This window comes from Alternaria ethzedia, assembly GCF_023757985.1.
Source record: "Alternaria ethzedia strain BMP 0044 chromosome Unknown scaffold_5, whole genome shotgun sequence".
Lineage (NCBI taxonomy): Eukaryota > Fungi > Ascomycota > Dothideomycetes > Pleosporales > Pleosporaceae > Alternaria > Alternaria ethzedia.
This window is the reverse complement of record NW_026056198.1, coordinates 277,331-304,441: the sequence shown is the minus strand read 5'-3', so window position 1 is coordinate 304,441 and position 27,111 is coordinate 277,331. Positions and strand designations below refer to the sequence as shown.

Sequence of the window (27,111 nt, the reverse complement as noted above, 5' to 3'; positions counted from 1 at the left end):
CCTTTCCTGTGCCGTTCCAAGCGCATCGCGAACCATAGCCGCTCCCTACGTAATCGACCCCCAACCGACCTAGCAAACACGGCCTCCAGCGTCGCAACATCGATATGCGCGTCTGAGACAATAACGAGACGCTCTACTCCCTCACAGTGCGCTGCGCTCTATAGCACACCCTCCAACCCACAATGGCCTCCGAGCGGCGCAGGAGCATTGGCTCCATGTTCGGCCAGAAGGACAAGGACAACTCGCTGGCTGCACCCCGCGCGCACTCAAAGGGCCCGGACTCGTCGACCGTCTCGATTGCGAGCAGCGACGGCAACGACGACCTGCTGCGCAAGTCGAGCGACGGCGCCATGGACCGCTTCAGGAGCCGCCAGAACTCCGACGATGCCCGCAGCGACGCGTCCTCGTCCCGCCGCCGGCGCATGTCGACGCTCTTCAAGGGCCGCTCCAAGGGCAGAGGCTCCGTCAGCCAGGACGACGTGTCGCAAGTCGACCCCCATGACGACGTCCCGCCCGTTCCTACAATTAGACGGCCGAGCATGGGCCAGCCATACCAGAGCGACGACTCGCTGGGCCTGGCCAAGAGCGTCGCCAGCAGCCTGCTCACCGAAGACTCCGACCCGGAAGCGTAAGTCGCAGCCGTTCCTTTTGCTCTCCACTCTCCTCCCTGTCTCAGCTGCACTATTATTTCTATTATTTGCATTTGCTGCGCGTCCATTCAAGTTCGGCGTGCAAGGTTTGCCTCGTGGCATTGGCGCCGCTCGCATGGACTCCACCGCGAACAGGCATACGTTCTGGCCTCAGCTTCCCCACTAGCACATCACACCTCCCACATCATCGCCTCGTATCTCGTACACTCCTTGGCTGTCGCTGTTCCATTTGTCGCTTCTCTTCATTACGCCCCTCTTTCGTATTTCTTTGCCGCATACGTACCCACTCGGCCTGCAGTTCCGACTAACCCGCTGCAGCCCACCACCACTCAAACGTCCTGGCATTTCACCACACCAGTCGCATGCTGGCCTCTTGACGCTGTCATCGCCCCTGATCGCTTCCGAAACGATTGACTCGACCACTTCCACCAATGTCACTCTCGTAGACTCACAAGCCTCTACCCAAGAGCCCGCTGCCCGGAACGCCAACTCCACCAACGTCGCTGCGAACAAGCGGGGCGTGTCTCCTGTCGGCAAGCTCAAGGAAGCTTTCACACCCAACAAAAGGTCTACGTCCCCGAATCCTAAGCCAGGTGCTAGCCCTGACGTCGCACGACCGAGCACGAGCGGAGGTGGACTAGGAGCCTTGTTTGGAGGAAAGAAGCGCGAGACGAGGGTGTTGGATGATCCGATCCAAGCCTCACCACCACAGATACACACAGGGCAGGAAACAAAATCTACGCCTTCACTGAGATCTGTCGCCCCGAAGCGCATCGTTACCTCGCTCCCCGCGACGCCCCCCAATCTATCTGATGCACCCACCACCTTCATAACACCACCCACCCCAACCGATCCGAAGCCTTCCTCTCCGACTGAATCCACCAGTTCCAAGAACACTGTGAAGCACGACAAGACCAACTCGAATCCCAACGTAGTCGTCTCCCCTTCGGGGAACATGATATCGCACCGACGCGCGCGATCAGCCACAAATCCTCCGAGCAAGCTATCACACTCGTCAATACCACCTCTGACTCCTCACCTCGAGGAAGCAAAGACCCCTGGAGGGACTGCTGTACTTCCATCATCTCCTGGTGGGCCTGGTGGATTCTTCGCTTCCATCTTCTCTGCCGCGCAGAACGCTGCCAACAACTTGGGTGACACCATTGCAAACAACACAAACATCAAGAACAAGCCCAACCAGCAACAGCAAAAGGAAGACGACGATACTCCAGACGGCGGTGAAGAGGTTATCGGTCCTGACAACGCAGACACCAACGCGAGTGAAGGAGCCGAGAAGCGAAGGCCTGCCATTGAAACACTGGGATCTGGCAACTTGAGCTTAGCCCAACTTGGAATCGCCGAGAGCAACGACGTCAGCCCAATGTCTTCTGCAACCAGCGTCACCATGAAGGCTGACGAAGCATCGGCCCAGGTCGAGGACCGAGCTGCTGCTCAGGCCGTCTCAGCCGCGTACGCAGGAGAGAAGCCTCCATCAATAGCTAGCGAACGCCCAAGATCGTTGACCGCTGTCTCTGGTCAATCAGGGACGGGCGCAGCGTCTCCCCCACGGCAACCTGAGATAACCGACTCGCCAGCGTCGATTCAGCGTCAAGGCAGTATACGCAGTCGTATAAGCGGTGGCAGACGGAGACGGCATAGGGGCAGCTCCGCTACTACCGGTAATACTCTGGGTGGTGTCATCAGTGCAAGTACAAGTACATTGGCGCCGAGCGCAGCACTGAACAGTCACCGTCTGAACGGAACTGGATTCGCAGTTGCACCCCCTAGGCGAAACAAGGATTTTCACGCACTGTTCAAAAGCGTGCCCGAGGATGACTATCTGATCGAGGACTATAGTGCAGCCCTCCAGAAAGAGATCTTGCTCCATGGACGTTTGTATGTTTCCGAAGGGCATCTTTGCTTCTCCAGTAACATCCTTGGATGGGTCACAAACTTGGTCATCAGCTTTGATGAAGTCGTGTCTGTAGAGAAAAAGTCCACAGCTGTCCTCTTTCCAAACGCCATCGTCATACAGACACTTCACGCTCGCAACGTGTTCGCGTCATTCCTGTCACGAGACTCTACCTACGACTTAATCATCGGCATCTGGAAAATCTCGCACCCTAATCTCAAATCTTCCCTCAACGGTGTAACGCTAGACGGTTCCGGTGGCACCGGTGACAAGACTGAGAAAGCGGAATCCATCGGCAGCGAAGACGGCTCTATCCAGGATTCGGATGATGAGGTGTACGACGAAGACGCGGACGACGACGAAGGCACTGGCAGTTTCACCGAACCTGGCGAAGGTAGTATCGCTGGTAGCGAAGTTGGCTCTGTGGCAGGCGAGACAACCCGAAAAGTGAGCGGCGCGGTATCGCAAGCCTTTGGCGGAGGTGGTGAGACGGCTGAGGCTGCGAAAGTAGCCACGAATGGCACTGCCGCTGCTGGACAAGACTTCCCTGGCTCAACAGCTCATGGACCCACTGAGTGTGGTGACAGCGACCAGCATTACGACAAACTACTTATCGACACGACAATCCCTGCGCCCCTTGGCAAGGTCTATAGCTTGATGTTCGGTCCAGCTTCTGGTGTCTTTATGCGCAAATGGCTCGTGGAGGACCAAAAGTCCTTGGACTTGCAAATGGAAGACGACAAGAAGGGCCTGGGCGAAGACATGAAGACATTCAACTATTCTTATATCAAGCCGCTTAACGCACCCGTTGGACCGCGGCAGACAAAGTGTAATATCGCCATGAATCTGGAGCAGTACGATTTGGACAAAGCCGTAAGCGTGCTTTGCAGCACAGCGACTCCTGATGTACCCAACGGCAGCATATTCCTCACGAAGACAAGGTATTGTCTGATGTGGGGCCCAGGAAACAGCACGCGGCTCATCATGACGTTCACGGTGGAGTGGAGTGGAAAGAGTTGGTTGAAGGGTAAGTAGTATCTGCTCTGACGCAGAAAACATACTGACATGTCCAGGTCCTATCGAGAAAGGCGCGAATGACGGTCAAATGTCGTACGCCACCTCCCTTACAGCCGCTCTCCGCACTGCCGTGACCGCGGCAAAAGCCGGTCCGGCTCGCGTACCCGGAAAGGGCGGAAAGGGCAAGAGGCGATCCAAGGGCAATCTTCTGGATGAAGCGCCCATGCCTGCCACCGCTCCCGTCCCCACTAGTCAGGCAAAGCAGAGCAATTGGGGGCTACTGGAGCCTTTGCGCAGTCTCCTTGGGCCGTTTGCTGATATCCTGGAATCTATTTTCACTCCGCAAGTCATCATCGTCATCCTCGGAGCGCTTCTGATGTACACCTGGCTGTTCCGAGGTACATCAACGGCGACTGGTCCAAACCAATGGTCGACGGCTCAACGTCAGGTTGCGTACGAGGAGATTTGGCGTCACGAAGAGTCAGATCTCTGGAACTGGCTCGAAGAAAGAGTTGCTTTGGACAGAGTGCATAGCTCCGTCCGGGGGGCACACATTCAACCGGAGGACGGCACGCAGAAGCCTCTTGCACCACATGACATGCAGGCGCGGGAGATGGACGAAGCGATTCGTGTGACCGAGGAACGATTGAAGGCGTTGAAAGACGCCGTGACTCGGGAACGCTCCAAGTCGCGTACAAAAAGTGCAAAAGAACGACAAACGTAGGCACGGAAACGCCGGACAATTATAAGCGCCCTCGGAGAGGGTCGTACGAGAGAAAGCACTCCACGGCTTGCAGCACGCCCATGAGTCGCGAAGCTCGAACTGTAAACATACGCAAGACTTGCATGGCGATGGCGTCAACTCTTTCCCTTTGTGATTAGCTTGGCGTTTGGTGCGTTGGGGCCCGGGTGGGCTTGTATGGCGTACATCTGTCATACCACGGCGTTCAGCCGCATTGTTTCGTTTGTGTTTCGCACTGTCGTATCAAGGTCAGGAGTGGATTTGTAACCTCCGTTCGTCTTTGCACAAGGATTTCTTTACATTCATCCTGTCAGTGTTTCCTACTGGCAAACTGTTGTTATAAAACCCGTTTCTCAATCAGATAAACATTGGCTCGAAGACTTCCGGAACCAAATGGTCCCGCGGCATTCGCCACCCATGCTATATCCAAAAGGGTCCATTGACGCGACGAACAGTCGTTAGACTGGCGATCTACGCGTGCCTTGAACCGTTGTTAAAGTTTGGTGACCTGCAGCGGTGATCGCTGGTACTTGCATTAGCGCGGTCTAGGCGATGCGCTGCACGATCTATTCGATCATGGATCTTCCAGATCTTCATGGATTTCTTCATCTCTCCAGTCCTCGGGTGCCGAGAACTGCGAACACGAGAGCGGTTAAAGTTCGTCCACGTCGGTGACGACTTACAATGTTGCGGTTTAACTTTGACAGCTCACTCCCTGAACGGTAAGCAGGCCGAGAAGACGCACGTCCCTCGATACCACGTGTGCTGGTGCGATACTTGAAAGCTGCGTCTAGCGCTTCGTACATCCCGTTCTTGTCTATCCACCGTTCACGTCTCCACGATTCAGTTCCCCACAGAAGACGCAGCCACCGTGCGACCCTCTCATCTCCCACGTTGGGGAGTCAACAGTTCCAATACCGGTGCCGCCGGTTGCAGATTCGCGCCACGCGATCAGGCCGAGCGTCGCTTCTCCGAACAGTCCGCAAACTCTGGATAAACTCAATTGTACGGGAAGACGTGACTATCGGATACCAGTTTCCTAAACAAGTTGGTTTGAGGGTCCTATTGAGTTAGGTCATGCTCCGGATCCGCACCGTTAACGGACGGCCGCGGTCCCCCAGGATGCAGCGACCTACTGTTTGGTACCTGACTCTGCCTTAGTTTGCTCCGCCGCCGCCACTGCTACTGTTGACGGTTTTGCGATGGGATAGCTAAACTTTGTATGGAGAAATGGCGTGCCATGGCAAGATCGATGGAGGATCTGGCTGACGTGGAGGATAGCAAGGGTTCACCGCGGTTGAGCTAATAGAGTTTCCGTAACAGGCGTGGGATGTCTGAGAAACGTTCTTCAACTACCTCTATTTACTTTTTCCTCGGACCCTTCATCCTGATACTCGAGATCTCTTCGTTTTCCAGTATATGGCGTGGCCACACTGTATGCGAAACATCCGGAATATCCGGTGCTGACATCTAATTTCGGACTACGATCTCACTTTGTTTTCTCTATCACGCTCTAGTCGCGGCTTTCTTCCTCCATACGTCCAACATGGCATACAGCCCTAATGGAAAAGGATCCAGTGGTCTCCTTCCTCCCGTCTCAGTCTTTGCAGCCTGGCCGCTTCCGAATTACGAAGATCCCGTCACGCGTTCCAAAGCCGTTCTCATTACATCATGTACTCTGGGGTCGATTATGCTTGCTGTAGTGGGAGCAAGAATATGGGCAAGAGCTGTTATACAAAGGAACTCGGGCGTCGATGACTGGATCATGTTGGCTGCAATGGTATGAGCCTCCCACAGTGACTGAAACTGTATGTGCGAAGACTAACACATTGATCACAGATCCCAACAATTGGACTGACAGTCACCGCATGTCTTGGTACGTTGCCATCCACGCGAAACCTTACCATACCAGTACTAATGATCACATTAGCGACCGAACGCTACAATTTCAATCGACACATCTGGGACGTCCATCCCGACAAGTACGTCCCAGAGCGCCAAGTAACCTTCGCCCTCTACGCTTTGTATATTGTGGCAGGAGGGATGATCAAGATATCCATCCTGCTCTTCTACCGCCGTCTCGACTCACGCTCCATAACGAAGAGTTTCCGCATCGCAACATGGCTTAACATCGTTGCCATCGCCATCTTCTCTATCGCATTCGTCATCGTCCTCTTCACAGCCTGCACACCGTTTACCGCTTTCTGGTACCAATTCGATATTACCAAGCAGCTCACAGGATACGCATACCATTGCTGGATCGATGAAGCGGCAGACCTTCTATCAGCGAGTATAATAAGCGCTGTACAAGACGCCATCGCCGCTTTCCTTCCCACAATCCTATATTGGAACCTACACATCCCGCGTCGCCAAAAGATTGCCCTGGGCGCCATCTTCGCTCTCGGTTACCTCGTCTGCATCGTCGCAGGCGTACGCTCCTACTTCGTGTGGCGCACCTTCAACAGCCCCCTTTACGATTCAACCTGGGAATCCTGGCCCGCATGGCTACTCTGCGTGCTGGAAATTCAACTCGGCGCCATCTGCGCGAGTGCGCCCGCCCTCAAAGTCTTCCTGTCGCATTACTTCAAGGTGGCAACAAGTATGTACAGCGGATCTAGCCAAGGCACGACGCATGCCAGCATTCAGAAGGGTGGTGGTGGTACCTGGTGGAAGTCGGCCAGTTCAGGGACGTCGGGGTCAAGAGGGACCATGGCTTCGAGGGTGGATAGGGATGGGTATATTCGGGAACCGGGCAATGCGCATATGGTCGATGAAGAGGGGGGCATTGTGCTACAAGATACGAAGAGGTCTGATGGACGGACGGAGAGCATCGAGACTTTCATCTACTTCTGAGAGGGGTTACAACAAGGAGTGGCGAGAAGACGGCCAACTCAATGCGCCACAAAGTTATCATTGTACGAACCCATGACGACAGGACTGGCATGGGAATACTACCATGCTATTAAGATCGGGAGCATGATATCAGCGCCTGCCCTGACGATTTGGAGCTGCGCAATAGCCTCTGACGGGGTTTGTCGCCTGCCGTGCAACTGACGCAATTCAGTGTCGACAAGCGTGCCTCCACCAACAAGCGTCGTTCTTCGCGGACGGAAAGCAAAGGCAAAAGGAAAGGGGTTCCACAAGAATAGGATCGTAAGAACCGAAGACCGTATAAACGTAACGAACGGGCGCGTGATCCAAAAGAGGATCGCAGGGCGAAGGAAGGTACCTTTATAGGCGTGAGATTAACGCCAGAGCTATCAGAACAGGATATTACAAATGACTTTGTAAAATATATGTAACATATCCAGGACATACTACGAAATACACCATCTTCTCCACTACCTGTTCTGACATCGAGGCCCAAAAACGGGCTTTCTACAACTCTCACTTTAACCCCACCTCTCACAACAACACATACACAACCCCTCAGCGTCTTCCCAGCCCCTCATCCATCCGCTTACCCCTTCTCTCCAAAACCCTACCATCCTTCCTCTTCCTCGCCATCTTCGCCTCCCTCCGCTCAATCAACCTCTCCCTCTCCTCTACCTCCTTCTCTCTTCTCCCCACAGCACTCTCTCTACCCTCCACCACACTTTCGCGCCGCTCAATCGCACGCTGCTGCTCTTCGACCTCCATCTCTCGGTTCACGACGGCGATCTCGCGGTCACGAATATCTGGTACGAGGGGTGGAGTATCGAGGGTCTTGTTATAATTGGACAGGTTTCTACCCGCGAGGGGCTTGGATGCTGGAAGGAAGTCAGCAGGTTGTTGTTAGGAGGTTAGTGAAGGAAAACGCACAGTCAAGTGGAGTAACAGGCGCACCAGCCATGAACCCCGTGTCGTAGTGTGCATACGCGCAGTCGATGTCGCGTTTGTTGCATCGCCCGTTTTGGTGCCAGAAGAAACAGGTTAGAGGCTGGGGGAAGTTTTTGGGTAATGACGTGTCGAGTTTGGTGGGTGTGTCGTTGGATGGGGTGTGTTGACTTGAGTGTCGGCGTGTATAATGGGAGTTTGAGGATGGTGGACCACTTTGGAAGGGTAGGTTGTTACTGAGTGTTGAAGAAGAGCGTGGTGCGTCGGACCTGCGTTGGTACGCGTTGTCGCGAGAAGGTATGTAGCGGTCGATCATGCGGGCCTGCATATCTCTTAACTGGAGAGTCGGACTGGCGATTGTTCTTGACTTGAAAGAGGGTGAGACGAGTTCAATTGGGGGTGTGGTATCAGCCGTTTGTTTGTTGCCGTGCAGGAGAGCACTGACCCTGACGGGCGTTTGCATACAATCTGACCTGTAATATTGTCGAAGGTACTGCATTAATGTGTTATTCGTACATTTGATGGATATTCCATTGGTCTATCGAAGGCCTAATGTGCATCATTGTGATTTGGGGTATCATATTCCTACAGCTTACTCTCCCGCACGTGTCGCTCTTCAACAGGTAGCGCACCACTCATCATGTCCAGCTGTTCCTCTCTTCCGTAGAGTACTCGCTCTCGACCTCCCCTCGTCGTCCACCAATTCACAGCAACACCACTACGCTCTGCATCCATCTCGCCACTGACTAGCACTTCCCAGTATCGCGCTTTGACGTTCTCCCGCATTTCATCGTCATGGATTTGGTTGAGCAGTTCGGCACATAGAGGCAGCCACTCCTCCAGCAGGTATATAGGAAGGAAAGGCAGGGCATCTATGAGGGTCAAGGCGAGTACTGCCTGTTCCGAGAGGGCAGGGGGTGGTGCGTCTGAGCCTTGTAAAGCCAAGGCAACCGAATCAGGTGGTAGTGGCTGTGAAGGAGCGTTGAGAGCGCGATGGTATACGAGCTCTAGGAGTGTGGCTGGGAGATCGGGATGGGTTGCCGACAAGGTGGAAGGAGGAGCTGTGACACGCATCAAGGTCTTGAAAGCTAGGCGGAACTGGCGCGGGGACAGGTTGTGCGGGAAAACGCTGAAGAGAGCGTCGATGTAGAACGGCAAGTGTTTTGCTGTAATCTCGGCAGACTGTGGAGCAGATAGCACAGCAAGCATGACACTATGGGCAGCTTCGAACACCGGCAACATGTGGCGGTTCTCGCCAGCCGCAAGGTAGGGTACTGCCGACGCGACAAGCAAGTCCTCGTTTGTGGCTGGCGACAATATCAGGGTGAAGTGTTCCGCTGTATTGAGAAAGTAGAGGTCCAGTATGCGGTCAAGTGGGTGGCTTGGTATTTGGCCAAGATGTTGAGGCGCAATAGTTTTGAGAAGCTTATCGGCGTGGTTGGGGTAGGCGGAGAGAATGTCTATCGCCGTGAGATAGACAAAGGTATGCTGAGAAAAGGACGCTGGGCCGAGTCGGGAGGTGATGAAGTATAGGTGCCGCAGGGTTTGTAGTGCTTGTGATGCTAGCATGGGAGCGATGGCGTCTGCAGCAAGCGCTCTGTCGGCTAGTGTTCGTGTGAATACGCCACGCAGAATGATAGTAGTAGCAAAGAGAGCCGCCTTGAGTAGGTTCCACAACTGCGGAGTTGTCTTGTGAAGCGCATCGTCTTCCAGATTTCCTGCCTCCTCGGAGGGCTCGATGTCTGAAAACTTGGTCTGTCGCCATTGTGTAGTAAGAGCGCGAGAAAAGCTTGCGAGGTCGTCCATCATGGTTTGGATGATCCATGGGTTCTTGACGTTCTCGACGGCATGCGCGATTAGCCGTGATAGAGGACCCATAGATGATACCAAGGGCCTGTTCATGATACTTTCGACTTGTCTGTAAGAGCTAGAGTGTGGCTATGCATAGTCAGTATAAGCACGCGCATGTATCAGGCTCCGAAAAGACCTACACTCCAGTCCAGCTTCCCCGATTGCATTGTTCGTACGTCGAGATCCAGGCTCCCAAGGAAGTAGGCCGATTGGAAGCCTTCATTCGAGTAGTATGCCGTTCCAATAAGGACTGGAAGCAGCAGATCGTAATCAAGCTGTGTCCTTTCCACGTCTCCGATGCATCCGAAGGCATGATTGAGCGTCAGTGTTATTGTCTGGCCTCCCAGTCCGTCTGCCTCGGAACGCTCCCTGACTTCCACCAGGGCGAGGTTTGTCGCGCGCACCAATGCAGCCTCGACCCTCTTTCGCATAGCTGACGCCCAGTACAAGTCCATGCCTTGCTCTTCGAGGCTCCCAATGCCGATCAGCAGGCCGGCGAGGACGACCAAGTGCTTCCATCGGCGGCTCCGGTCGTCGGCTCCCGCGACTATGGCGCGTATCCATTCGTCTAACGAAAGGCCTCCTCCTATTGGCGTCTGGCCTGGCGCAAGCTTAGCTGCTTTGTTGTGCCGAACGTCGTTGTGGTGGTTGATGATGGTGGTGACGGCCGAGTGAAAGACGGAGAGCATGCGGAGAGGCGTTCGGACGCCATCGGGACGGTCCCATAGCGCGGGTGCGGTAAGAAGGTGCGAGGTAAGGAGGCTGAGATTGTGGGGGTTGCCGAGTGTGGTGAGGAGTGAAGACGCGGTTCCCAGTAGCCTGTGGTCATTAGCATGCGCATTGCGAATAGGGAGTCGCGATGCGTACCGCGGCGTGTCTTGCTGATCTGTGTATGTCTGGAGCGAGCGCAGCAGCGTGGATAAGAGGCGATCGACGACCATGATGACCTCGAGAAGCCCGCGACAGGCTACCAGAAGATGCGCATGGAGGTGTTGGAGATGCAATGGCTGGTGTTGATCATCGCTCGCGTCAGCCGAGGTTGCGCTAAGCTCGGGCTCTAGCCGTCGACATTCACTCGGAGATCGACGTCACAAGCATCAACTCCAAAACATCGGCTTCTGATATCGTATGATCTTGCGGTCCTCGTCCTACGCGCAGCAGTACACGAAGCGCCCCATAGCCATGCCGCATAGATGAGGTAAGCCCAACTGGACCCTTGTGCTCACCGCGGTCTTCCCCCTGTGCATGGCCCAACATTCACGTTCGCCTCAACACGTTCCCCACATCTTGGCCATGAACGTAGTTAACCGTATATTCCCCAGCTTTATTCAACGCGTCGACTCGGCGGTTCCGCTCGGCTACACCACGCCGCCCTTCCCCTCCCTCTACTGGCCTCTTCCCGCCGGCGCAACACAGTCCTTCTACCTATATCGTCCCGATGACATATTCCGCTTCACCGTATACTGGACACTGCTGCTGGTCGGCGGCATCCACTTCATCACTGCGCTATGGGCGTGCATAGTGCAATGGCGCAATTGGAAGTTGATATGGGTAGCCCTGCCCGTCTTCAGCATCGTCGGAGGTGTTGAAGCACTTGTTGCGGGTGCAATTGTTGGCGGACTGTAAGTGGTACCTCTGGAAAGAGCCATATGGATCGCATACTGACTACCATCAGACTTGGAGGCGTATATCAGGCAGGGTACTTCGAAATGTCCACCTGGATACCCTTTGTCTGGGCCGTCATCAACACCTTGGTACTCATATTGTCTTCGTTCGCCATCTACGGTGGACTCTGAATCCTTGTCGCGGACACATGCTCCGGGTTTACTAGCATCGCATCTCAACGCATCCACGATACCTTCACCCCGCGCATCCACAACCGAAGCCACGCCCTTGAGTCTATCCCTGCTGCCTCTGATCGGAGGGATGGGCGTCTGCATGCGCATCTCATAGCGGACCATGTTGTGGCAGAAACACTTCGATAAAGGTCAGGCAACTCTTGTCGCCCATGAGATTGCGGACTCTCTATCGTTGACTTCTCGAGCCTTGAGCATCTTCACTAGCTAGTGTGGCATCAATACCCTCCTCCACATCCCCACCACACCCATGAGCTGGACATCACTACGAGTACACTTCATCGAAGTGACGCGATGTGTAAACGATACAAAAGGCCGAGAAAACGATGTGTATACTCCAACTCACACGAGCAAGACTAGTCTCCACGAGTGTGGATGACAACGTTTCACAGGCTGATCGGGGACGCAACGTCGATGTACAGAGAGACCTACATACGATCGGTGCCCATCTTCCCCGCACAAAGCTCCGGGTTTTACGCATTCTATGGCACAAAGAGAGAGAACATGCCAGCTGGACCAACGATGAAGACAGGTTAGAGAGCAAAGCAGTAACCAGATAGCAGACTCGTGGATGGGTATCATTACACTAGATTGTCACCAGTTCTAGCAGACCGGAGTTGGTCTGTTGTCTAGATCATACCTATATCCAATTCTATATACACATCGTAGATCATTACTTTCATTACATCGTGACATCACCCCAGCCACCTCATCCCGTATGTATCTTGAACCTCTGCTTCACTTGTTTTCTGCACATGGGGCACTTCGTCGGCCGTACGGGTATATGGCCATGCTTTACCGGAACAACGACATCAGCGCACCACTGACACATGACCATGTGCCCGCAAGGCAAGACAGCTACATCAGCAAGCTGCTGATAGCACACCTGGCACGCGAGTACCTTTGTCATTTCCGCGTCCGTCTTTGGCTCTGGCCGATCAGGCTGACTGTCAAGCGATACGAGCGGTAGTTCTGGCTGCGGAGGGTCGACGCGTAAGAATGCGCGCGCTTCAGCGAACCTGTGCTGGAGACGTGTACTGCGCATGCCGGGCTCAAGGAGAGCCGAGGCGCGCACATTGGATAGTATTTCGAGCGCCGACGCTACAGTTGCAGGTCTGGTTGCTGCATCCCCACCGCCGGGCATTGCTAATATTGTCTCTAGATCAGGGTCTGGGCGGGATACGTCGTTGTTCTCGAGGTTTGGCCGCCGGGGCGCATAACTCCAGACTTGGCTTTCTGGCTCTAGAGTCGATCCAAAATACTGCGACTCTCGCATGACACCCCATAGTAGCTGTTCCTCGATTTCTCGTCGATCTTGTGGCGATAGACCATCGAGTGGAGGTGCGATTTCAGTTCCATCGGCTCTTCGTTGGTCGGCCTGGCGCTGGCGGGCGTATGCTCGTGTGTACATTTGTGTAAGCGGTGACTCGTAGTCGTCCTGCTCTAGTTCCTCCCGGGAGCCGAATACGCGTGCGAATCGCTCTCGCCGATTTTGTTGCTGCGCTTCTCGTCGTGTCATTGGCCGTGGGGGCTCTGACGGCTCTTCCTGTGTTTGTGGTGTGACGGAAGTTCGTGGTTCTACTGGTGCCGTGGGCTCTGTGTGCGAATCCTCCATCTCCTCCGTATCTTGCAGTAGATCATCCAGCGCGTCTTCTAGACTCTGGTGTGGCTGCTCTGGTGGCTCCTCTTCAGAGCTTAACCGTCTTCTTCTCAGTCGATTCTCTGGTCTGCTCGCATCATTTTCTACGCCGGCCCTCAGCTGATCCAATGTTCGCGGAAGAAAGCCAGGACTGACTTCCCGGAATGGCTCCCCTATGACACGCATGCGTTGTTCAGTCCCATCTGGCAGCTTCGCAATGCGATAGCCCTGGTGAAACTCCCACCATCGCTCCAGGAACTCGGTCTGGTCAGGTATCTCGGGTACGCGTGTCTGGGAGATTTCGAGGGGAGGGTCGGTAGCGGCAAGACGGTTGCTCCAAAATTCTAGTCTATAGTCAGTTTACAGTCTGGTGACTCGAGGTCCTATCGAGCAATGGTGTACCTTTACAGAACCAGCAATAGCCTTGCCACCTTGTGCCGCGGTTCACAAAGCCCACTCCGTCAATGTACACGCGATACGTCCGCGAGTGGACTCTCTCGTCGGCGCAAGCGCAACAATTCGGGGTAGAGGTCAATCGGCAGCTTGTGGCAAGCTTGTGCGGACAGTGTGTATCCAAGCGTGGGCAGTCAGCGGTCAAAGTGCCCATAATGATTCGGCGGAGGGCTTGATTGTATGTCAAATGCTGAAATGAGTGCTGCAACGCCCAGTGCACACGCTAAAGTTCAAAGAAGGCTGAGGCTTTGGACGTGATGAGCAAACAAATGCGTGAAGTTTGGCGGGTGGCGCGTCGAGATACTCCGCGTTCCGCAGTCGCACTTGCATGCGCTCTGGTGGGGCGCAACATGGGTTCGATGGGGGAAGTGGACCTAGCGTCATGTCATTCCCGCGGCTTGACACTCGCAATAGACTGTGACTGAAGGCATTCCCATGCCCAGAGCTTGACTGTCGCTTGCCTACCCGTCATACAAAGTATTGCTACGACCTGTGTCCGTTGACTGTTGGCCACAACATGCTGTACGCGGCCAATCGAGTGCTAGTGTCCAACAGTACATGGCTCACAGCTGTGGATGAGTCGCAACACCAAGGATACAATTGCCCCCTCGCCCCAGCTCTTTTATGACTGTTTCGAACAAAAGTCTTTACAGTTCCCAACGAAACGCGTATCCAAAAATCGTATCCTCCATCGAATCTCGTGCGAACAACAAGCCTTCAGGAGAACATTGGGAGACTCTCATCATCAAGAAATTTAATGGCAAGCCCTTCGAAGAATCCATACCCGTCTACTTGCCATGGAACCTCTCGACAGAAGAAGTCGAAAAACTCTCTTCAGTTGAAGCGACAGGTCTTGAGAAAGAGGGAGAGAAGATGAAGCTTAAGCTTGCGCCGCCGACTGAGCTATGTTGGGAAGGTGCTCGAAATCACGAAAGTGTTCGTGGCGTTGAGCTTATATGAAAATCTCAAGAGAGAAGGAGAGTTGCTCTCTATGCCCAGCGACATCGATAGTGAAGTCAAAAGGGGAGTGTCGAGAGGAGTGGTACAAAAGGCAGCTGCATTATCAACACTGTAGATTGTTCGATGGATGGGTAGTTTCAGCAGATTCATCTGCTCCGAAAACTATCTCATGATTTGCAATGAGTACACCCGATGTCTAACCAGTAGCTTCTGTGAAGACCACGCGATGTGTGGGTTCTAGGCCTGACAGCAAGCAACACCGTGTAGTTTCATCACGTGTCGAAACACAAACGCTCCTGTCCAGGTGCTTATCAGCACGAGTCACCACTTCAGCAAATGTAAATAGTGCCAAGATCCTGGTCCACTGCCTATTCGTACGCAAAAGATGGCGCCCATTTACCTCATTGTCGTCACAAAAGCCACAACCTTCTCTCGCGCCCTCTACAACATCGTGTCCGCAACCCCCGAAACCCAGACATGCGCCTACCCCGAAAACAACGAGGAATTCTTCTACATCAACATACGCGTCACACACCCTGCTACCAATCGCAGCACAATTCTTAAGATGGAGGTACTCAAAGAAGCCCACGTTCTCAGCGTCGAAGTACCCGGTCGACAGAAGACACTGCCGCTGGCCGAGCAAGCACTTTGCAACCGAGTCGATGCAGAGTATTCGGATAGGAGGCTAAAGAGAGAATCTTTTGAGATGGTGTGGAGGTTCGAGCAGGCGGATGACGTGGAGGGGAAGTATAAAGACGAGGCGAGGAAAGTGAGTGTGGATATTATGGCGAGGGACTTGAAGACTACTTGGTGGGATGTGTACGAGTGTGAACTTGGTTGAGAGCGGGGATGAGGATGAGCAAGAAGGCAGTAGATTTGAAGTTGTATGGTGGAGCTTGGCTGGGACATTGGGATGAGGTGTTGCGTGTGACAGGTAGATTAGAAAAAATAGAGAATTGATATAGTACTCAGACCGGAAAGAGGGATGCATGGTAGAGTGGGTCGGAAGGTGATTCACCCTTCTTTCTTCTGCGCATGATTCAATGTAATCACCGAAGCTCCACAGAAAGTTCACAGTTCGATAAAGAAGCAACGGTAACGTATGGCGATGGTGTACTACCTGATTATGCAAAAGTGAGCCCTGGAGATGTTGGCAAGACTGTGAGACTGGGGGCACGGAAAGTCAAATACATCGTCTTGACTAGGCCCTCGCTTGAGAGAGGGGCGCCATCGTCGCCGTTCGCCGCTCGGTGCAATGCGCCTTGCTCCGGACCCATGAGGACGGTTCACGAGGCGTAGCGCTCGTGCACAGCGGCTATGCAGGAAGAATGCGGAATGCCACGGCACATGTACTTTAGACTGTAAAACCTCGTTTCGATATTCTTCATTCAGTTTGACGTCGAAGGATTTGCCAGGGGTTGTGCCAACCGAGAAGTGGATGTTAGTCATTCGCGTGCGAGAGTAACATCTCGGCTCCATCTCGGTGTAACATTACACGTCCGCCCCACCCTCTATGGTCGCGCCGCTCAGATTGCCGCTTTTGAACTCATCAACGATTTGCTCCATAGTGACCCATTCTACCCCTTCGTGTCCGTTGATCCACTCGATGAGCCTCTCGTGCAGTAAGATGACTTGTGGTTTACCGCTCACCTGCGGGTGGATGCCTAAAGATGGGTGTAAGAAGTCAGTCTTTGTCTCACATACAGTTCATCCAGGGATATCACTGACTGATTGGGAAGATGAAGCTTCCGTCATCAGGACATTCGCGATACAGAAACTCGAATTGTTCCTTCCACAAGCGCTCGATGACCGCGGTATCGACGAAGCCATGCGTGCTTGGCTGTGTTAGTGAGAGCTGGAAAGGTGGCCAATCATCCAGATGCCAATTTGCAGGTATCTCCACGACTGTGGATGGCTTCAGTGTTGACATGGGCTTCATCCAGTGAGAAGCTGGCTTTGATACGTCGGTTTCTGTACATGTGCTGAGGTGCGGGGAAGGAACGTAGTAGGGCTGAGAGTCATGATGCATGAAGGAGTGATCGTACTCCTACATTGATGTCAGCTCGTCACTTATGCCTGATCTCAGAGAATGGTACTCGTACAATTCCGAACTCTTCGAGGAGCTTGATCGTCTCCCTACTCGTGCTCCAGGCAGGTGCAGTCCAGCCGCGCGGTTTCTTGCCTGCAATGTCTGTCAAGACCTGTATGCTCTTTCCCAAAACGTCTCGTTGCTGTTGTTCGTTCAAAAGGGAGACGAATTCGTGTGTGTAGCCGTGTAGCCCAATTTCATGTCCATTTTCGACGATTTTGCGTATCTGATGCGGAAAAGACTCCGCAGAATGTGCTGGTATGAACCACGTTGTCTTGATGTCGTATTTGTCCCAAAGCCTCAGCAGACGATTAATGCCTACAGTGGCACCAAAGACACCGCGGGACACATCGGTTGGGTTGGCAGGGGCTCCAGTTTTGGTGTTCAGCCTTGGTGTGCTGTTAGCTAGTGCTCACGAGACGCTTCGAATGGATCCAACGTGCCACCCGCTCACCTGTGTTTGGCGGTAATCAGCGAATAATTCGAACGAAGATGGCAGACCTGTTACTCACCGCGTCGATGTCAATACCATAAGTACACAGCACTCGTTTTGGCATGATTCCCGAGGCAATATTGAAGGCAAGAAAGTCGTTGGCTATGAAGCAACGCTAAGGGAAGCAATAGAGTGCAGGCGAGATGCAATGCCCTCTTATCGCCAACTCCCTGCCTTTTCAGACGCCATAGTCCGCGGCACAGTTGTACTTGCCATCTCTGTCCGCGGCTGTTTCGATACCAATGGAGTGGTTCACCGCCCGTCGCTGATATACTCCGAAGCACTAATCAAGCAGGTAGTACCAGGGTTTCAACGCCGGTGGATTAGCTTGCAGTGGTCCATAGACTGCATTTGTGCTCATGGAGTGCGGTTCGCAGAGAATTACTCATGCTGCACCTTCACGGCGAATAAGAGACGAAGGAGCGCGTGGCGTAGCTCGAGACGGAATTGAGCGCACGTCGAAGGCGGGGCATGTGCGTGGGATTGCCGAAAGCGCTGCCGCCGACAGATAGACTTTAGCAACTTATTCCTTCGAATAGAAGTCTAGACTGCTTCTTGTACATCTTCTCGTCTGATATTTGTCGGGTTGTCGTACACGATGCTGTTTGTCGAGTGCAAGGGCACCCCCTATGAGGTAAGTGTGACGCGTGACGTCATCACTGCTGCCGCGACGAGACGCGACAGCGACCAGGATCATGCTGATCTCGCACAGATTGGCTACCAACACGGTAAAGCCGCAAAGCTACAAATTGCTCGTTGCATCGAATTCTACGCGTGCCTCTTCCTCAAGAACTGCAAGAAGAGATGGCCGCAAGTCCTCCAGCACGCGTCGACGTTTGAACAGCGTGCAAAGGCGCAATGGCCAAACTTCCACGAAGAGATGCAAGGCATTGCCGACGGCTCCGGACGCGAGTTGCTAGACATCGTAGCGATAAACGTCCGAACTGAGATCAACTTTGGTTTGTTCAGCGATGGCTGCACTGCCCTCGCGTGGCACACCCAAAACCGGGCATGGTTAGCGCAGAACTGGGATGTATGCAGCACCTCTAGAAGAACACGAAAGCGATGATCGTATGCTGACGGTGCCCAGTGGATGACCGAGCAGCAAGAGAACCTGATTGTTACCAAGATCGCACAAGCGAACAAGCCCACTATAATCCAAGTGACCGAGGCAGGCATAATCGGGAAGATCGGCTTCAATAGCAGCGGCGTAGGCACCTTGTTCAACGCCATAAAAGTTCACGGCGTAGATTCTACCCGAATGCCCGCTCACTTTGGCTTGAGAATGGCACTGGAGAGCGCGTCAGTCGACGAAGCAGTACGCAAGCTGGAGAGTTTCGGCATGGCATCCTCAGCCCATATTCTCATAGCTGATGCAAACACGTCCCTGGGCTTAGAATTCACGAAGAGCACGTTTGCGCACGTGTTACCAGACTCTAGCTCAAGGGTCATCCACACCAACCATCTGCTGTTGGAGCACCCTGGCGAAATCGATACCGTATGGCTCAAGGACTCCATCACTAGAGTCCAAACAATGGCAACAAACGTTGGAGCGCTGGGCGACGACCCGAGCTGGGAAGACGTGACTCAATTGTTTGCCGACGAGCAGAATGCGCCGGGTGCAATATGTAGGTGTGAGACCGAGGAGACTGGAAGTGGTACCCTGTTCAACATTGTTATGGACTTGAAAAGCAAGAAAGCAGTGTTGAAGATGGGAAGACTAACACAACCAGAGGAAACTCTGAGTCTAGAGCTATAGGGCAGATGTACTGCATACTCATATTTGTTTGAACAAGATACCAAGCTCTTACACTTCCACAGGAATGCCGGCAGTCAAGTGTATAGAAGCCCATAACTAGCATACGTTAGATGTGCGTACGCTCGCATGAACTGCCTGTGCCACTGAGCTACGTGTCAGGAGATCCATATGCTTGTCGAAACTCGTCACACGCGACACTGATGTAGCTCACTACGTTTCCAATTTACCTCCCAAGTGAAGACGTCTTGTGACTATGTAGCCTGTATGTGTCTAAGGCAGTTCCCGTTCGTGAACGAATATGCAGATACTCTGCGGGTAAATGGCCCGTCCTTCCCCACCGCAGCGTGGGGGCTCAATGCGCTCTGTGTTGGCAGTGCAGCACTCTCGGCGCCGTCGAATCCACCCGACACATTGGTAGACGCTGGACGTGACCGGGCGACTCCCGTGCCGCGTGCCCCGCATATGGGTACGCGGAAATAAGCCACGGCGGGCTTTGGCGAATGTAACCTCATGACTATCGACTGTGCGCCCAAAACGTGTCCAGTGACGTTTGGTTGTATGCATATTCACACATGTTGAAATCCAGCCAAAGTGTTATCAAACTTGATACTCGGCGGAAGTCTAGAACAACAAAGTACCACTGAAGAGATGTAAACCCGCGACCCAAGGGTATTTCATTAGTCCGAACCGAAAATGCGCAACAATTCCACATGCTAGCTAAGTAAATCAGTACAGTGCTGTAATGTCATCAAGTTGAAAGACGTAAATGCCGATGAGAGAAGAAACGTGATCGAGAAACGCCAAAGAGTACTATAACTCCGGTGTCATGTCCATATTATCATTCAAAGAGAACTCCGCATTCCAATCAGAAGGCGCGAGATTGTAAGAGTACGCACCCAGTGGGTCTGGTGCATCGATCGCTGATGTGGGGTTGAAAACTGTCCAGAACTGGTAAGCCTCGTCGATTTCTGTAAGTATAGAGGGCGGCACTTGGTAGTCGTAGAGATTGCTCGCATCAGAGACCGTTTGGTGCAGTGTTGGCGGACAATAACTCGCTCTCTGATTCAGGAATTCGAGGTATTCCTTCTTGACCGGAAGGAGTAGTCGTTCGTACTCTTCGAAACACCTTTTCGCTGCTGCCCATCGCTCCGAGATGGACAGGAAGCATTTCGAAAAGACGTGCATCCATTCTTCAACTTGTTGCCATGAGTATTGGTCCGCAACTTCTTTCGGACAGCGCTGCAAACCTTGCAAGAAAATGAGCGCACAATTGAAGACATGATGGCATGGATGGAAGACGTATTTGATCTTTCCCGCTTCTGCCTCAGATTGCTGAAAGTAGCCGTCAGCAACCTTGACGGCATTGAGTAGAGCGATCATCATTTGCTCTTTACTTGGGTTCGGCAGTCGTCGAGAGGTACGATGCAACAAGGACAAGACGTAAGGGGTTGCGATATCGGAGTACAGGCGCATCTCAGTCCATCGTGCATTCAAGCTACGATCTTTGTTGGCCTCTGAAGCTGCATATATCTCGCGTTGCCAATCTGACATGGCATTGATAGTGTGTTGTACCCATTCCTCCAACGAGGAGCACTCTTGAGATATAGGGTCTTCATGCCACAAGACGGATATGACGTCAGCTTCGATAAGGCGAAAGCGACAGATGATACGCTGCGTGAATTTCGATAGTCGTCCAGTCGGTGATATGCTAGACTGCGTAATGGCGGTATCGTCAATCTCCATGGGAAAATGAACATCTATGCGCCCAACCGGAAGACTTGTAGGGCGTAGAAATATGCAGCAGACGCCAACTTCCATCTCCCATGCACACCAAAATATACGTCGTCGCATGTCGCGTTGGTAAACGGAGACTTTGGCATCATTGGGCAGCTCTTGGTGCAATCCGAGGTCAATGACTGCTTGGCTGATGAGACCTGTCATGAGCCAAAGATCAGCCATCTTAGGATTCAGGAAGATGTATTGGGTTAGTAGCAGTATAGCTTGTAGTCCAGCAATATCGTTGGTTGCAACCTCTGGAATCCATTGCATTGCGTGTCGAACAAGCTGATAGGCAAGGTCGTTTGCCTTCTGCACATTGTTCCGTGCGCTTGTTGTTAGCGAGATGGCCATGATGATACAGACTATGTATCGATTGCGGAATGAGTCTTCATTTGGCGTTGCTGCTTTCTTGTGGTAGATGGAGTTGAAAGCAGTTGTCACGTCGTTTCGATGGTATATAGGGTATTGTGTGATGACGCGATCTAGGTAGTTTTGGAGTAGTTTGTTGGCGCCAACCTCGTCAGGCATGAGGTCATAGAACAGCCCCTTGGTCTGTTGAGGGTTCAAGATGGATCTGGGGTGGTTCTCGTTCAGATCGTTGGAAAGAACGGGTCCCTTTTTCGAAGGCAGCCTCGTGCCTCTGATGACGCACTGTAGGAAGGGCCGAGCTTTGCACACACCAAGAAAAGAAGGCGTGATGTCTTGCATGACCTGGTTGACGAGGCTGTCGGCGAAGGCACATTTCTCTGGACGCCAATTCCCCGGCCTCGAGTCAGATGCGTGGGAATCTGCCGGAGATGACAGAGTGGCACTTGACTGTCCTAGAGATGGCAGCGTCGAGGGCGTGCTGCTTTGGCCCTCGAGCCGCGCGATGTGCGCTTCCAGAAAGTCGGCAATAGAGCGCGGAGCTTCTTGCTGGGTTGAAGAATCGAATCCCACACACTGGACGCTAGCATCTACGCAACGCGTGCAGGCGGGAACCTTGCCATCACACTTGATGGAGTCAGTACATGTATGACGGGGGCAGAGGAAAGCGTCTACCGAGAGTTTACGCTTCCGACAGCGAGCACAGGCCAGCACGCGACGACGGACTTTGGTGCGGTTCTGCATGGCCAACCTCGAGCGTCTGGCGTCTGTACCACGATGGCGCCGCTGTCATGGCGGAGATGAAGGACTTGCTGGCGGTGATGATTCCCGATGGCTGGTGTTCTCGAACGAAGGACGGGATGCTGGCATGTGGGCGGACTGTGGGCACGCGGGATGCAGGCGGCCGGGGTGATCGCTTCTGTGTTGGGACGCCCTAGCCAGATAAGATCGTCCTGCTCGCCATCCACTCCGCCCAGGCCTCCCATCGCGTCTCCGACCATTGTCGCTGACATGACGACGGCGCGCGATGGATCGTAGTACAGACGACAGCTCTGCTAGACCTTGACCCGTACCTGTCGCCTCCTTGCAAACTGCCCACTCCGATGGCCGCCGCGACCTCGAAGCCCCCCACGCTCGATCTAGATGCTCTGATTCAGGTAACGCCGCCGTCTCCGCAATTCGCCATCGTGCACTTACACTTCCCCAGAGTCTCCCCGCATGCAAGCGATGCCGAGAGTGTCGCCGCGGATGCGATACCTTATTGCCCAAGTGCAGGTACATGGCTTCTCTGTCCCACCCTGCGCGTCCTGCTAACGTTGTCAGGCAATGCACCAAAGCCGGCGTGGAATGCATGTTCTACGACCACGGGCGCAATCAGCTGCTACCGCGAAGGTGAGCAGACGAGGCTTGTCCTCGGACTCGTACTAAGACATGCCCAGCTACATCAGCGAGCTAGTAGATCGTGTGCGCAATTTGTCCAGTGGCCATGGGTCGCCAGCAACATCCGGCGGGCTCACGGACAATGGCGCCTTTGCGACACACGTCAAAACAGAATTCATCGCTTCTGAAGTTCCTCGATACGAACATCACTTCGCCGAGGCGGGAAACAGCTATCGATACCTTGGCGCTGAATCTTGCCTTCTCAAATCCCCCAGACTACACACTGCGCACGAAAATCGTGCCGTGCAGACTGACGAAGAGCTTGACGACTGGCACTACAGCAACAAAGATTCGCCCGAGAAGCAGTATGAGCTGGTGCAACTCTATCTCGAAACCGTGCAACCTATATATCCAATCCTGGATTCATCGCTCCGTTATCTCGGACCTGACGTACCTGGTGACCTAACGGACACCGAGAAGTTCTCGTTGTATATGATATATTCCATAGCATGCTACATCCTTCCCAACACTCGTAAAAAGCAACCTCCTGATACTTGCTGGAACCCTAGGGGTAGGCTCACATACCACCAGGCCAATTCCATTAGATACCGGGCCCTCGCCACTCAGTACTTTGCAGATGCTATGGAACACCTCGAGTTGGCAACGATGGAGCCAAACATCGACACCATCCGGTCGGTTCTACTACTCGCTATCAATAGCTCATTTGACCCAATAGCTGGCAACATTGGCCAGCAAATAGCTCTCGCAGGCCGTCTTGCATTCGACCTTGAGTCAAAAAGAGCGTTACAAGAGCTGGATCCCGACGATGTCCAACTACTGCGAGCCATGCACATGACCATATTCTGCCTTGAGAACCAGATTGCATCTACACTGGATAGACCTGCATTGTTTCCGGAGCCGGTGAGTCTATCAGCTGCGCAGCCTTCTGAAGATCATGGCTCATCTATCGCAGGATGAAGAAATGTGTTTTGACAAAGAGAAGCCCGCGGAATACCTCTGCTCATTATATCGCATGCAAAATCGCTTCCGAAAAGGCGACCACATCGCCAAGGAGAACATCAAGAAGCTTTTACCGCTATTTGATGAGAGAGACGAGCTGCTCCCTGTCATACGCATTACCTTACACATAACACACTTGTTGCTGAATCCTTGTTGGGGGAGTGCATGGCATGTGCTGTACGTAATATCCGCATGCCTTGAAGGATGTCTTACTAACCATCACAAACAGAGAGGCTGTAGTGAGTTTCGGCGGCATCCATGTCTTCGTCACGCCACATTGGGTATACCGAGCAGGCACAGTGCTCATACAGAACATGCCGGCAATCTTTGGCGGGAACCTTATCCAGTTGTACTCCAACGCGCTCCTCGTTCTCGAGCTCTCTTCCTGGAGGTGGCCAAGCTCCGCTGCCCTCTCAGCCTCCCTAGTCGATCTCATGCAACACATGAAAACGAAGTATAGACCAGACTGGTCCGACAAACTTCAACAAGGCGACGTAAGAATATGACCTCCTGGCTAGTTGCGACTGCGAGCAAATCCCGTCTTTCATTTCCATCATCCTAATAGACCCCTCAGATGTCCTCTAGTTCCGCCGCGGAGAATATACGACAGACTCAAGCCCGGGGTCAAGGAGACATCGAAATCGTTCATTCCAGGTCCCGAGAATTGCCTCTCACTCCCCAGTCCTAATGTGAAAGATATCTGGATGCTCTCGTCTTATGAAATCATTATACCTTTCAGCGATGCTTGTATCATACGTCGCTGGGGCAGAATATGTTGGGCCATGAAGGGACTAAGGAAAGCTTTGGTCCACCAGGACAACGGGCACGTCTCTGTAACACGCATCATGAAACAATGCACAGAGAAGGGAAATATTCGCAAGATCCATGGGATAAGGTCGGTTGCCGTGGCATGCCATGGACTGGCAGAAGTTAGTGGCGTCCAGCTACATGCGACCTATTACTTTGCCAACGAGTTACGAAGTACATGGCTACGTAACGATAAAATGCGTGTCCATACATCTCTCGACCATAACTCTCCGCCAGAGACTACTTCCATTAAGGCTATTGGTCATCTCTATAATGTTCTCTTCCTTCGAACCATTCACGTCGATCTGGATGTAATTTAGTGTTGGATCTTTCGTAACGTTTTACATACTCACATCGATCAAAATGCCGCGCTCACGATAAACTTCCTCCACGGGCAAAGTTTCTTCCTCATATTCAGAGAAGCGCCGCTCGAATTTCTCATCGCTATCGTTGCTATCCCGGGCTCGAGCCGAGTATCTGGCTTTGGCGTTTTGTTTGCTGACGCGTAACGATAATACGATGTCTGGTTTTGCATTGGTGTTACTTCCACTTGCGATTGGCAGATCTTTGGGAAATGGCCAGACGTTCCATGATTCTAGTTGCTCGGTGCTTCGTGGGAATCCATCCACCAGGATGCCGGCCTTGGGTGGTTGCTGGGACAATGCATCTTTGATCGCGCGCGCAATGAAAGGGTTCAACTCTTCAGAAGTTAGGAACCCTTGATTGTCGAGTTTGTCCTGGATAGACACTGCAAGTGGCGCGTTGTCGTTTTCACGCATCCAGCTCCGCAGACTGTCGCCGACGGAGTAGTGTACCAGGTTGTGGTCTCGAGCTAGACGCGTACACAGTGTCCCCTTCCCCGCACCAGGTGCACCTAGTCATGGGTTACTTTGAAGTTTAAAAAGCGAAGCTGAGCAATATACCTAGTACGAACGCGATAGCAAAGCCCCGAGGGCATTCCTTGGTCTGATTCGAGGCTGTCATGGTACTGATAGCTGCTGGTAATGCGACTAGAGGAGCTGTACTTCCCATGCGAGGTAGGAAGTGCCTCGGTGGGGCACAGTAAGATTGTGGAAGGTGCCTGGTATGTGCTTCCGGGGCGTTCCACTGATTGTTAGCCTTGATTGCCGTTTGTAGCAAGCGCCCCCACTTTGTATATCAGGGAAGTCGTGATCGAAAGCGATTTCTTGCTGTTCAAGACCCGCATTTCCTAGGCTCGGAACTTCCTCTATTAGGCCGAACCATCACTGCCTGTATAGAAGTTGACGCATCCCGCACCAACTTCCTCTTGTTTCTAAAGACTCTGGTTCTCTTGCAGCGACTATCACTTATCATCCAAGTCGTCTCCGGAAATACCGTTTACGATGGTGCTCCTCTCACTTGTCGCTGAGATACCCGCTCTTCGGTACTTTGTCGGGATTGTCCTCGCGACTTGCGCGTACGTTGTCTACAAGTCCACTGCTGTCAAGCCGGCAAACATTCTCACACCCGTATCACTCACTGAAGAGCCCTCCACCAAAGAGCAAGCCGTTGGAACGTCGGTTGTCCATGAGCTCTTGGATCCATCGAAGCCACCAAATGCGCCGGTGTCAGTCAACTACTTCCCTTCTCGGGAGTGCAACTACAAATGCAAATTCTGCTTCCACACCGAGACCAGCTCCTACATCCTAAGCGATGAAAAGGCCAGAGAAGGCCTAAGACTGCTCAGAGATGCTGGCATGCGCAAGCTCAATATCGCGGGTGGAGAACCATTCCTACACCCCAAGCTTCTCTCAAGCCTGATTCGCTACTGCAAGGAAGACTTGAGCGTCGAAAGCATCAGCATCGTCAGCAACGGTAGCAAGATCACGGAGAAATGGATGCGAGAGAACTCTCAGTGGCTTGACATTCTGGCCATCTCCTGCGACTCATTCGACGCGCAGACGAACGTCAAGATCGGCCGTGGAGACGACGGGAAGAACGTCGCTCGACTGTTCCAAATTGCCGAATGGTGCCGGACCTTCAACGTGAAGTTCAAGCTCAACACCGTCGTCAACATACACAACTGGAACGAAGATATGGTTGCCAATATCGAGAAGCTAGCGCCATTCCGATGGAAGGTCTTCCAATGCCTCATCGTTGCAGGCGAGAACGACGACGAGACACGGAAGCGCGATGCAAGGACGTTTCTGGTCACTGAAGAACAATGGCGCACCTTCTGCGATCGCCACAAGCACTTATCATGCTACGTACCCGAAGACAATAACTCGATGGCCAGTAGCTACTTGTTGCTCGATGAGTACATGCGCTTCATGGACAAGGGCGAGGGCATGATGACGACGAGCGCGTCTATCTTGGATGTTGGAGTTGAGAAGGCCATGCAGCAAATCGTTTGGGACAAGAAGTCTTTCGTAGAGCGTGGCGGAATCTACGACTGGGGTCGGGCAGATATGAAACCGACTAAAGAGACAAGCTGCGGCACTGGTCTCAACTTGAAGGAACTGGAGTTCTAGCTCGTTGGAGACGACATGAGCTTGATACTG

At 53.1% G+C, this 27,111-nt stretch overlaps 12 protein-coding genes across 12 annotated transcripts; 7 read left to right on the top strand and 5 right to left on the bottom strand.

Moving 5' to 3' along the window:
* Positions 1-182: 182 nt before the first annotated feature.
* On the top strand, positions 183-4,303 carry J4E87_002834 (uncharacterized protein; the record flags this gene model as incomplete). Its single annotated transcript, XM_049374468.1, has 3 exons — positions 183-628; positions 969-3,589; positions 3,636-4,303. The coding sequence occupies 3 exons, from the start codon at positions 183-185 to the stop codon at positions 4,301-4,303; spliced, it is 3,735 nt and encodes a 1,244-aa protein (XP_049235459.1).
* A 1,708-nt stretch (positions 4,304-6,011) lies between these two features.
* J4E87_002833 (uncharacterized protein) lies at positions 6,012-7,174 on the top strand (the record flags this gene model as incomplete). The annotated part of the gene is made up of 2 exons (XM_049374467.1): positions 6,012-6,020; positions 6,161-7,174. 2 exons carry the CDS (start codon positions 6,012-6,014, stop codon positions 7,172-7,174), a joined length of 1,023 nt encoding a protein of 340 aa, XP_049235458.1.
* A 576-nt stretch (positions 7,175-7,750) lies between these two features.
* On the bottom strand, positions 7,751-8,153 carry J4E87_002832 (uncharacterized protein; the record flags this gene model as incomplete). Its single annotated transcript, XM_049374466.1, has 2 exons — positions 7,751-8,070; positions 8,147-8,153. 2 exons carry the CDS (start codon positions 8,151-8,153, stop codon positions 7,751-7,753), a joined length of 327 nt encoding a protein of 108 aa, XP_049235457.1.
* A 569-nt stretch (positions 8,154-8,722) lies between these two features.
* J4E87_002831 (uncharacterized protein) lies at positions 8,723-10,929 on the bottom strand (the record flags this gene model as incomplete). The annotated part of the gene is made up of 3 exons (XM_049374465.1): positions 8,723-10,075; positions 10,129-10,807; positions 10,856-10,929. The coding sequence occupies 3 exons, from the start codon at positions 10,927-10,929 to the stop codon at positions 8,723-8,725; spliced, it is 2,106 nt and encodes a 701-aa protein (XP_049235456.1).
* Positions 10,930-11,281: 352 nt separating this feature from the next.
* On the top strand, positions 11,282-11,784 carry J4E87_002830 (uncharacterized protein; the record flags this gene model as incomplete). The annotated part of the gene is made up of 2 exons (XM_049374464.1): positions 11,282-11,610; positions 11,664-11,784. The coding sequence occupies 2 exons, from the start codon at positions 11,282-11,284 to the stop codon at positions 11,782-11,784; spliced, it is 450 nt and encodes a 149-aa protein (XP_049235455.1).
* A 769-nt stretch (positions 11,785-12,553) lies between these two features.
* On the bottom strand, positions 12,554-14,408 carry J4E87_002829 (uncharacterized protein; the record flags this gene model as incomplete). The annotated part of the gene is made up of 2 exons (XM_049374463.1): positions 12,554-13,827; positions 14,402-14,408. 2 exons carry the CDS (start codon positions 14,406-14,408, stop codon positions 12,554-12,556), a joined length of 1,281 nt encoding a protein of 426 aa, XP_049235454.1.
* Positions 14,409-15,122: 714 nt separating this feature from the next.
* Positions 15,123-15,737, top strand: J4E87_002828 (uncharacterized protein; the record flags this gene model as incomplete). Its single annotated transcript, XM_049374462.1, has 2 exons — positions 15,123-15,126; positions 15,250-15,737. The coding sequence occupies 2 exons, from the start codon at positions 15,123-15,125 to the stop codon at positions 15,735-15,737; spliced, it is 492 nt and encodes a 163-aa protein (XP_049235453.1).
* A 650-nt stretch (positions 15,738-16,387) lies between these two features.
* Positions 16,388-17,667, bottom strand: J4E87_002827 (uncharacterized protein; the record flags this gene model as incomplete). The annotated part of the gene is made up of 4 exons (XM_049374461.1): positions 16,388-16,560; positions 16,625-16,943; positions 16,999-17,383; positions 17,663-17,667. The coding sequence occupies 4 exons, from the start codon at positions 17,665-17,667 to the stop codon at positions 16,388-16,390; spliced, it is 882 nt and encodes a 293-aa protein (XP_049235452.1).
* Positions 17,668-18,076: 409 nt separating this feature from the next.
* J4E87_002826 (uncharacterized protein) lies at positions 18,077-19,237 on the top strand (the record flags this gene model as incomplete). Its single annotated transcript, XM_049374460.1, has 3 exons — positions 18,077-18,112; positions 18,191-18,511; positions 18,569-19,237. The coding sequence occupies 3 exons, from the start codon at positions 18,077-18,079 to the stop codon at positions 19,235-19,237; spliced, it is 1,026 nt and encodes a 341-aa protein (XP_049235451.1).
* An 810-nt stretch (positions 19,238-20,047) lies between these two features.
* On the bottom strand, positions 20,048-21,724 carry J4E87_002825 (uncharacterized protein; the record flags this gene model as incomplete). Its single annotated transcript, XM_049374459.1, has 1 exon — positions 20,048-21,724. The coding sequence occupies one exon, from the start codon at positions 21,722-21,724 to the stop codon at positions 20,048-20,050; it is 1,677 nt and encodes a 558-aa protein (XP_049235450.1).
* Positions 21,725-22,485: 761 nt separating this feature from the next.
* J4E87_002824 (uncharacterized protein) lies at positions 22,486-24,470 on the top strand (the record flags this gene model as incomplete). Its single annotated transcript, XM_049374458.1, has 7 exons — positions 22,486-22,539; positions 22,590-22,657; positions 22,706-22,774; positions 22,822-23,683; positions 23,736-23,959; positions 24,012-24,276; positions 24,357-24,470. 7 exons carry the CDS (start codon positions 22,486-22,488, stop codon positions 24,468-24,470), a joined length of 1,656 nt encoding a protein of 551 aa, XP_049235449.1.
* Positions 24,471-25,953: 1,483 nt separating this feature from the next.
* J4E87_002823 (uncharacterized protein) lies at positions 25,954-27,081 on the top strand (the record flags this gene model as incomplete). Its single annotated transcript, XM_049374457.1, has 1 exon — positions 25,954-27,081. One exon carries the CDS (start codon positions 25,954-25,956, stop codon positions 27,079-27,081), a length of 1,128 nt encoding a protein of 375 aa, XP_049235448.1.
* Positions 27,082-27,111: the final 30 nt, after the last annotated feature.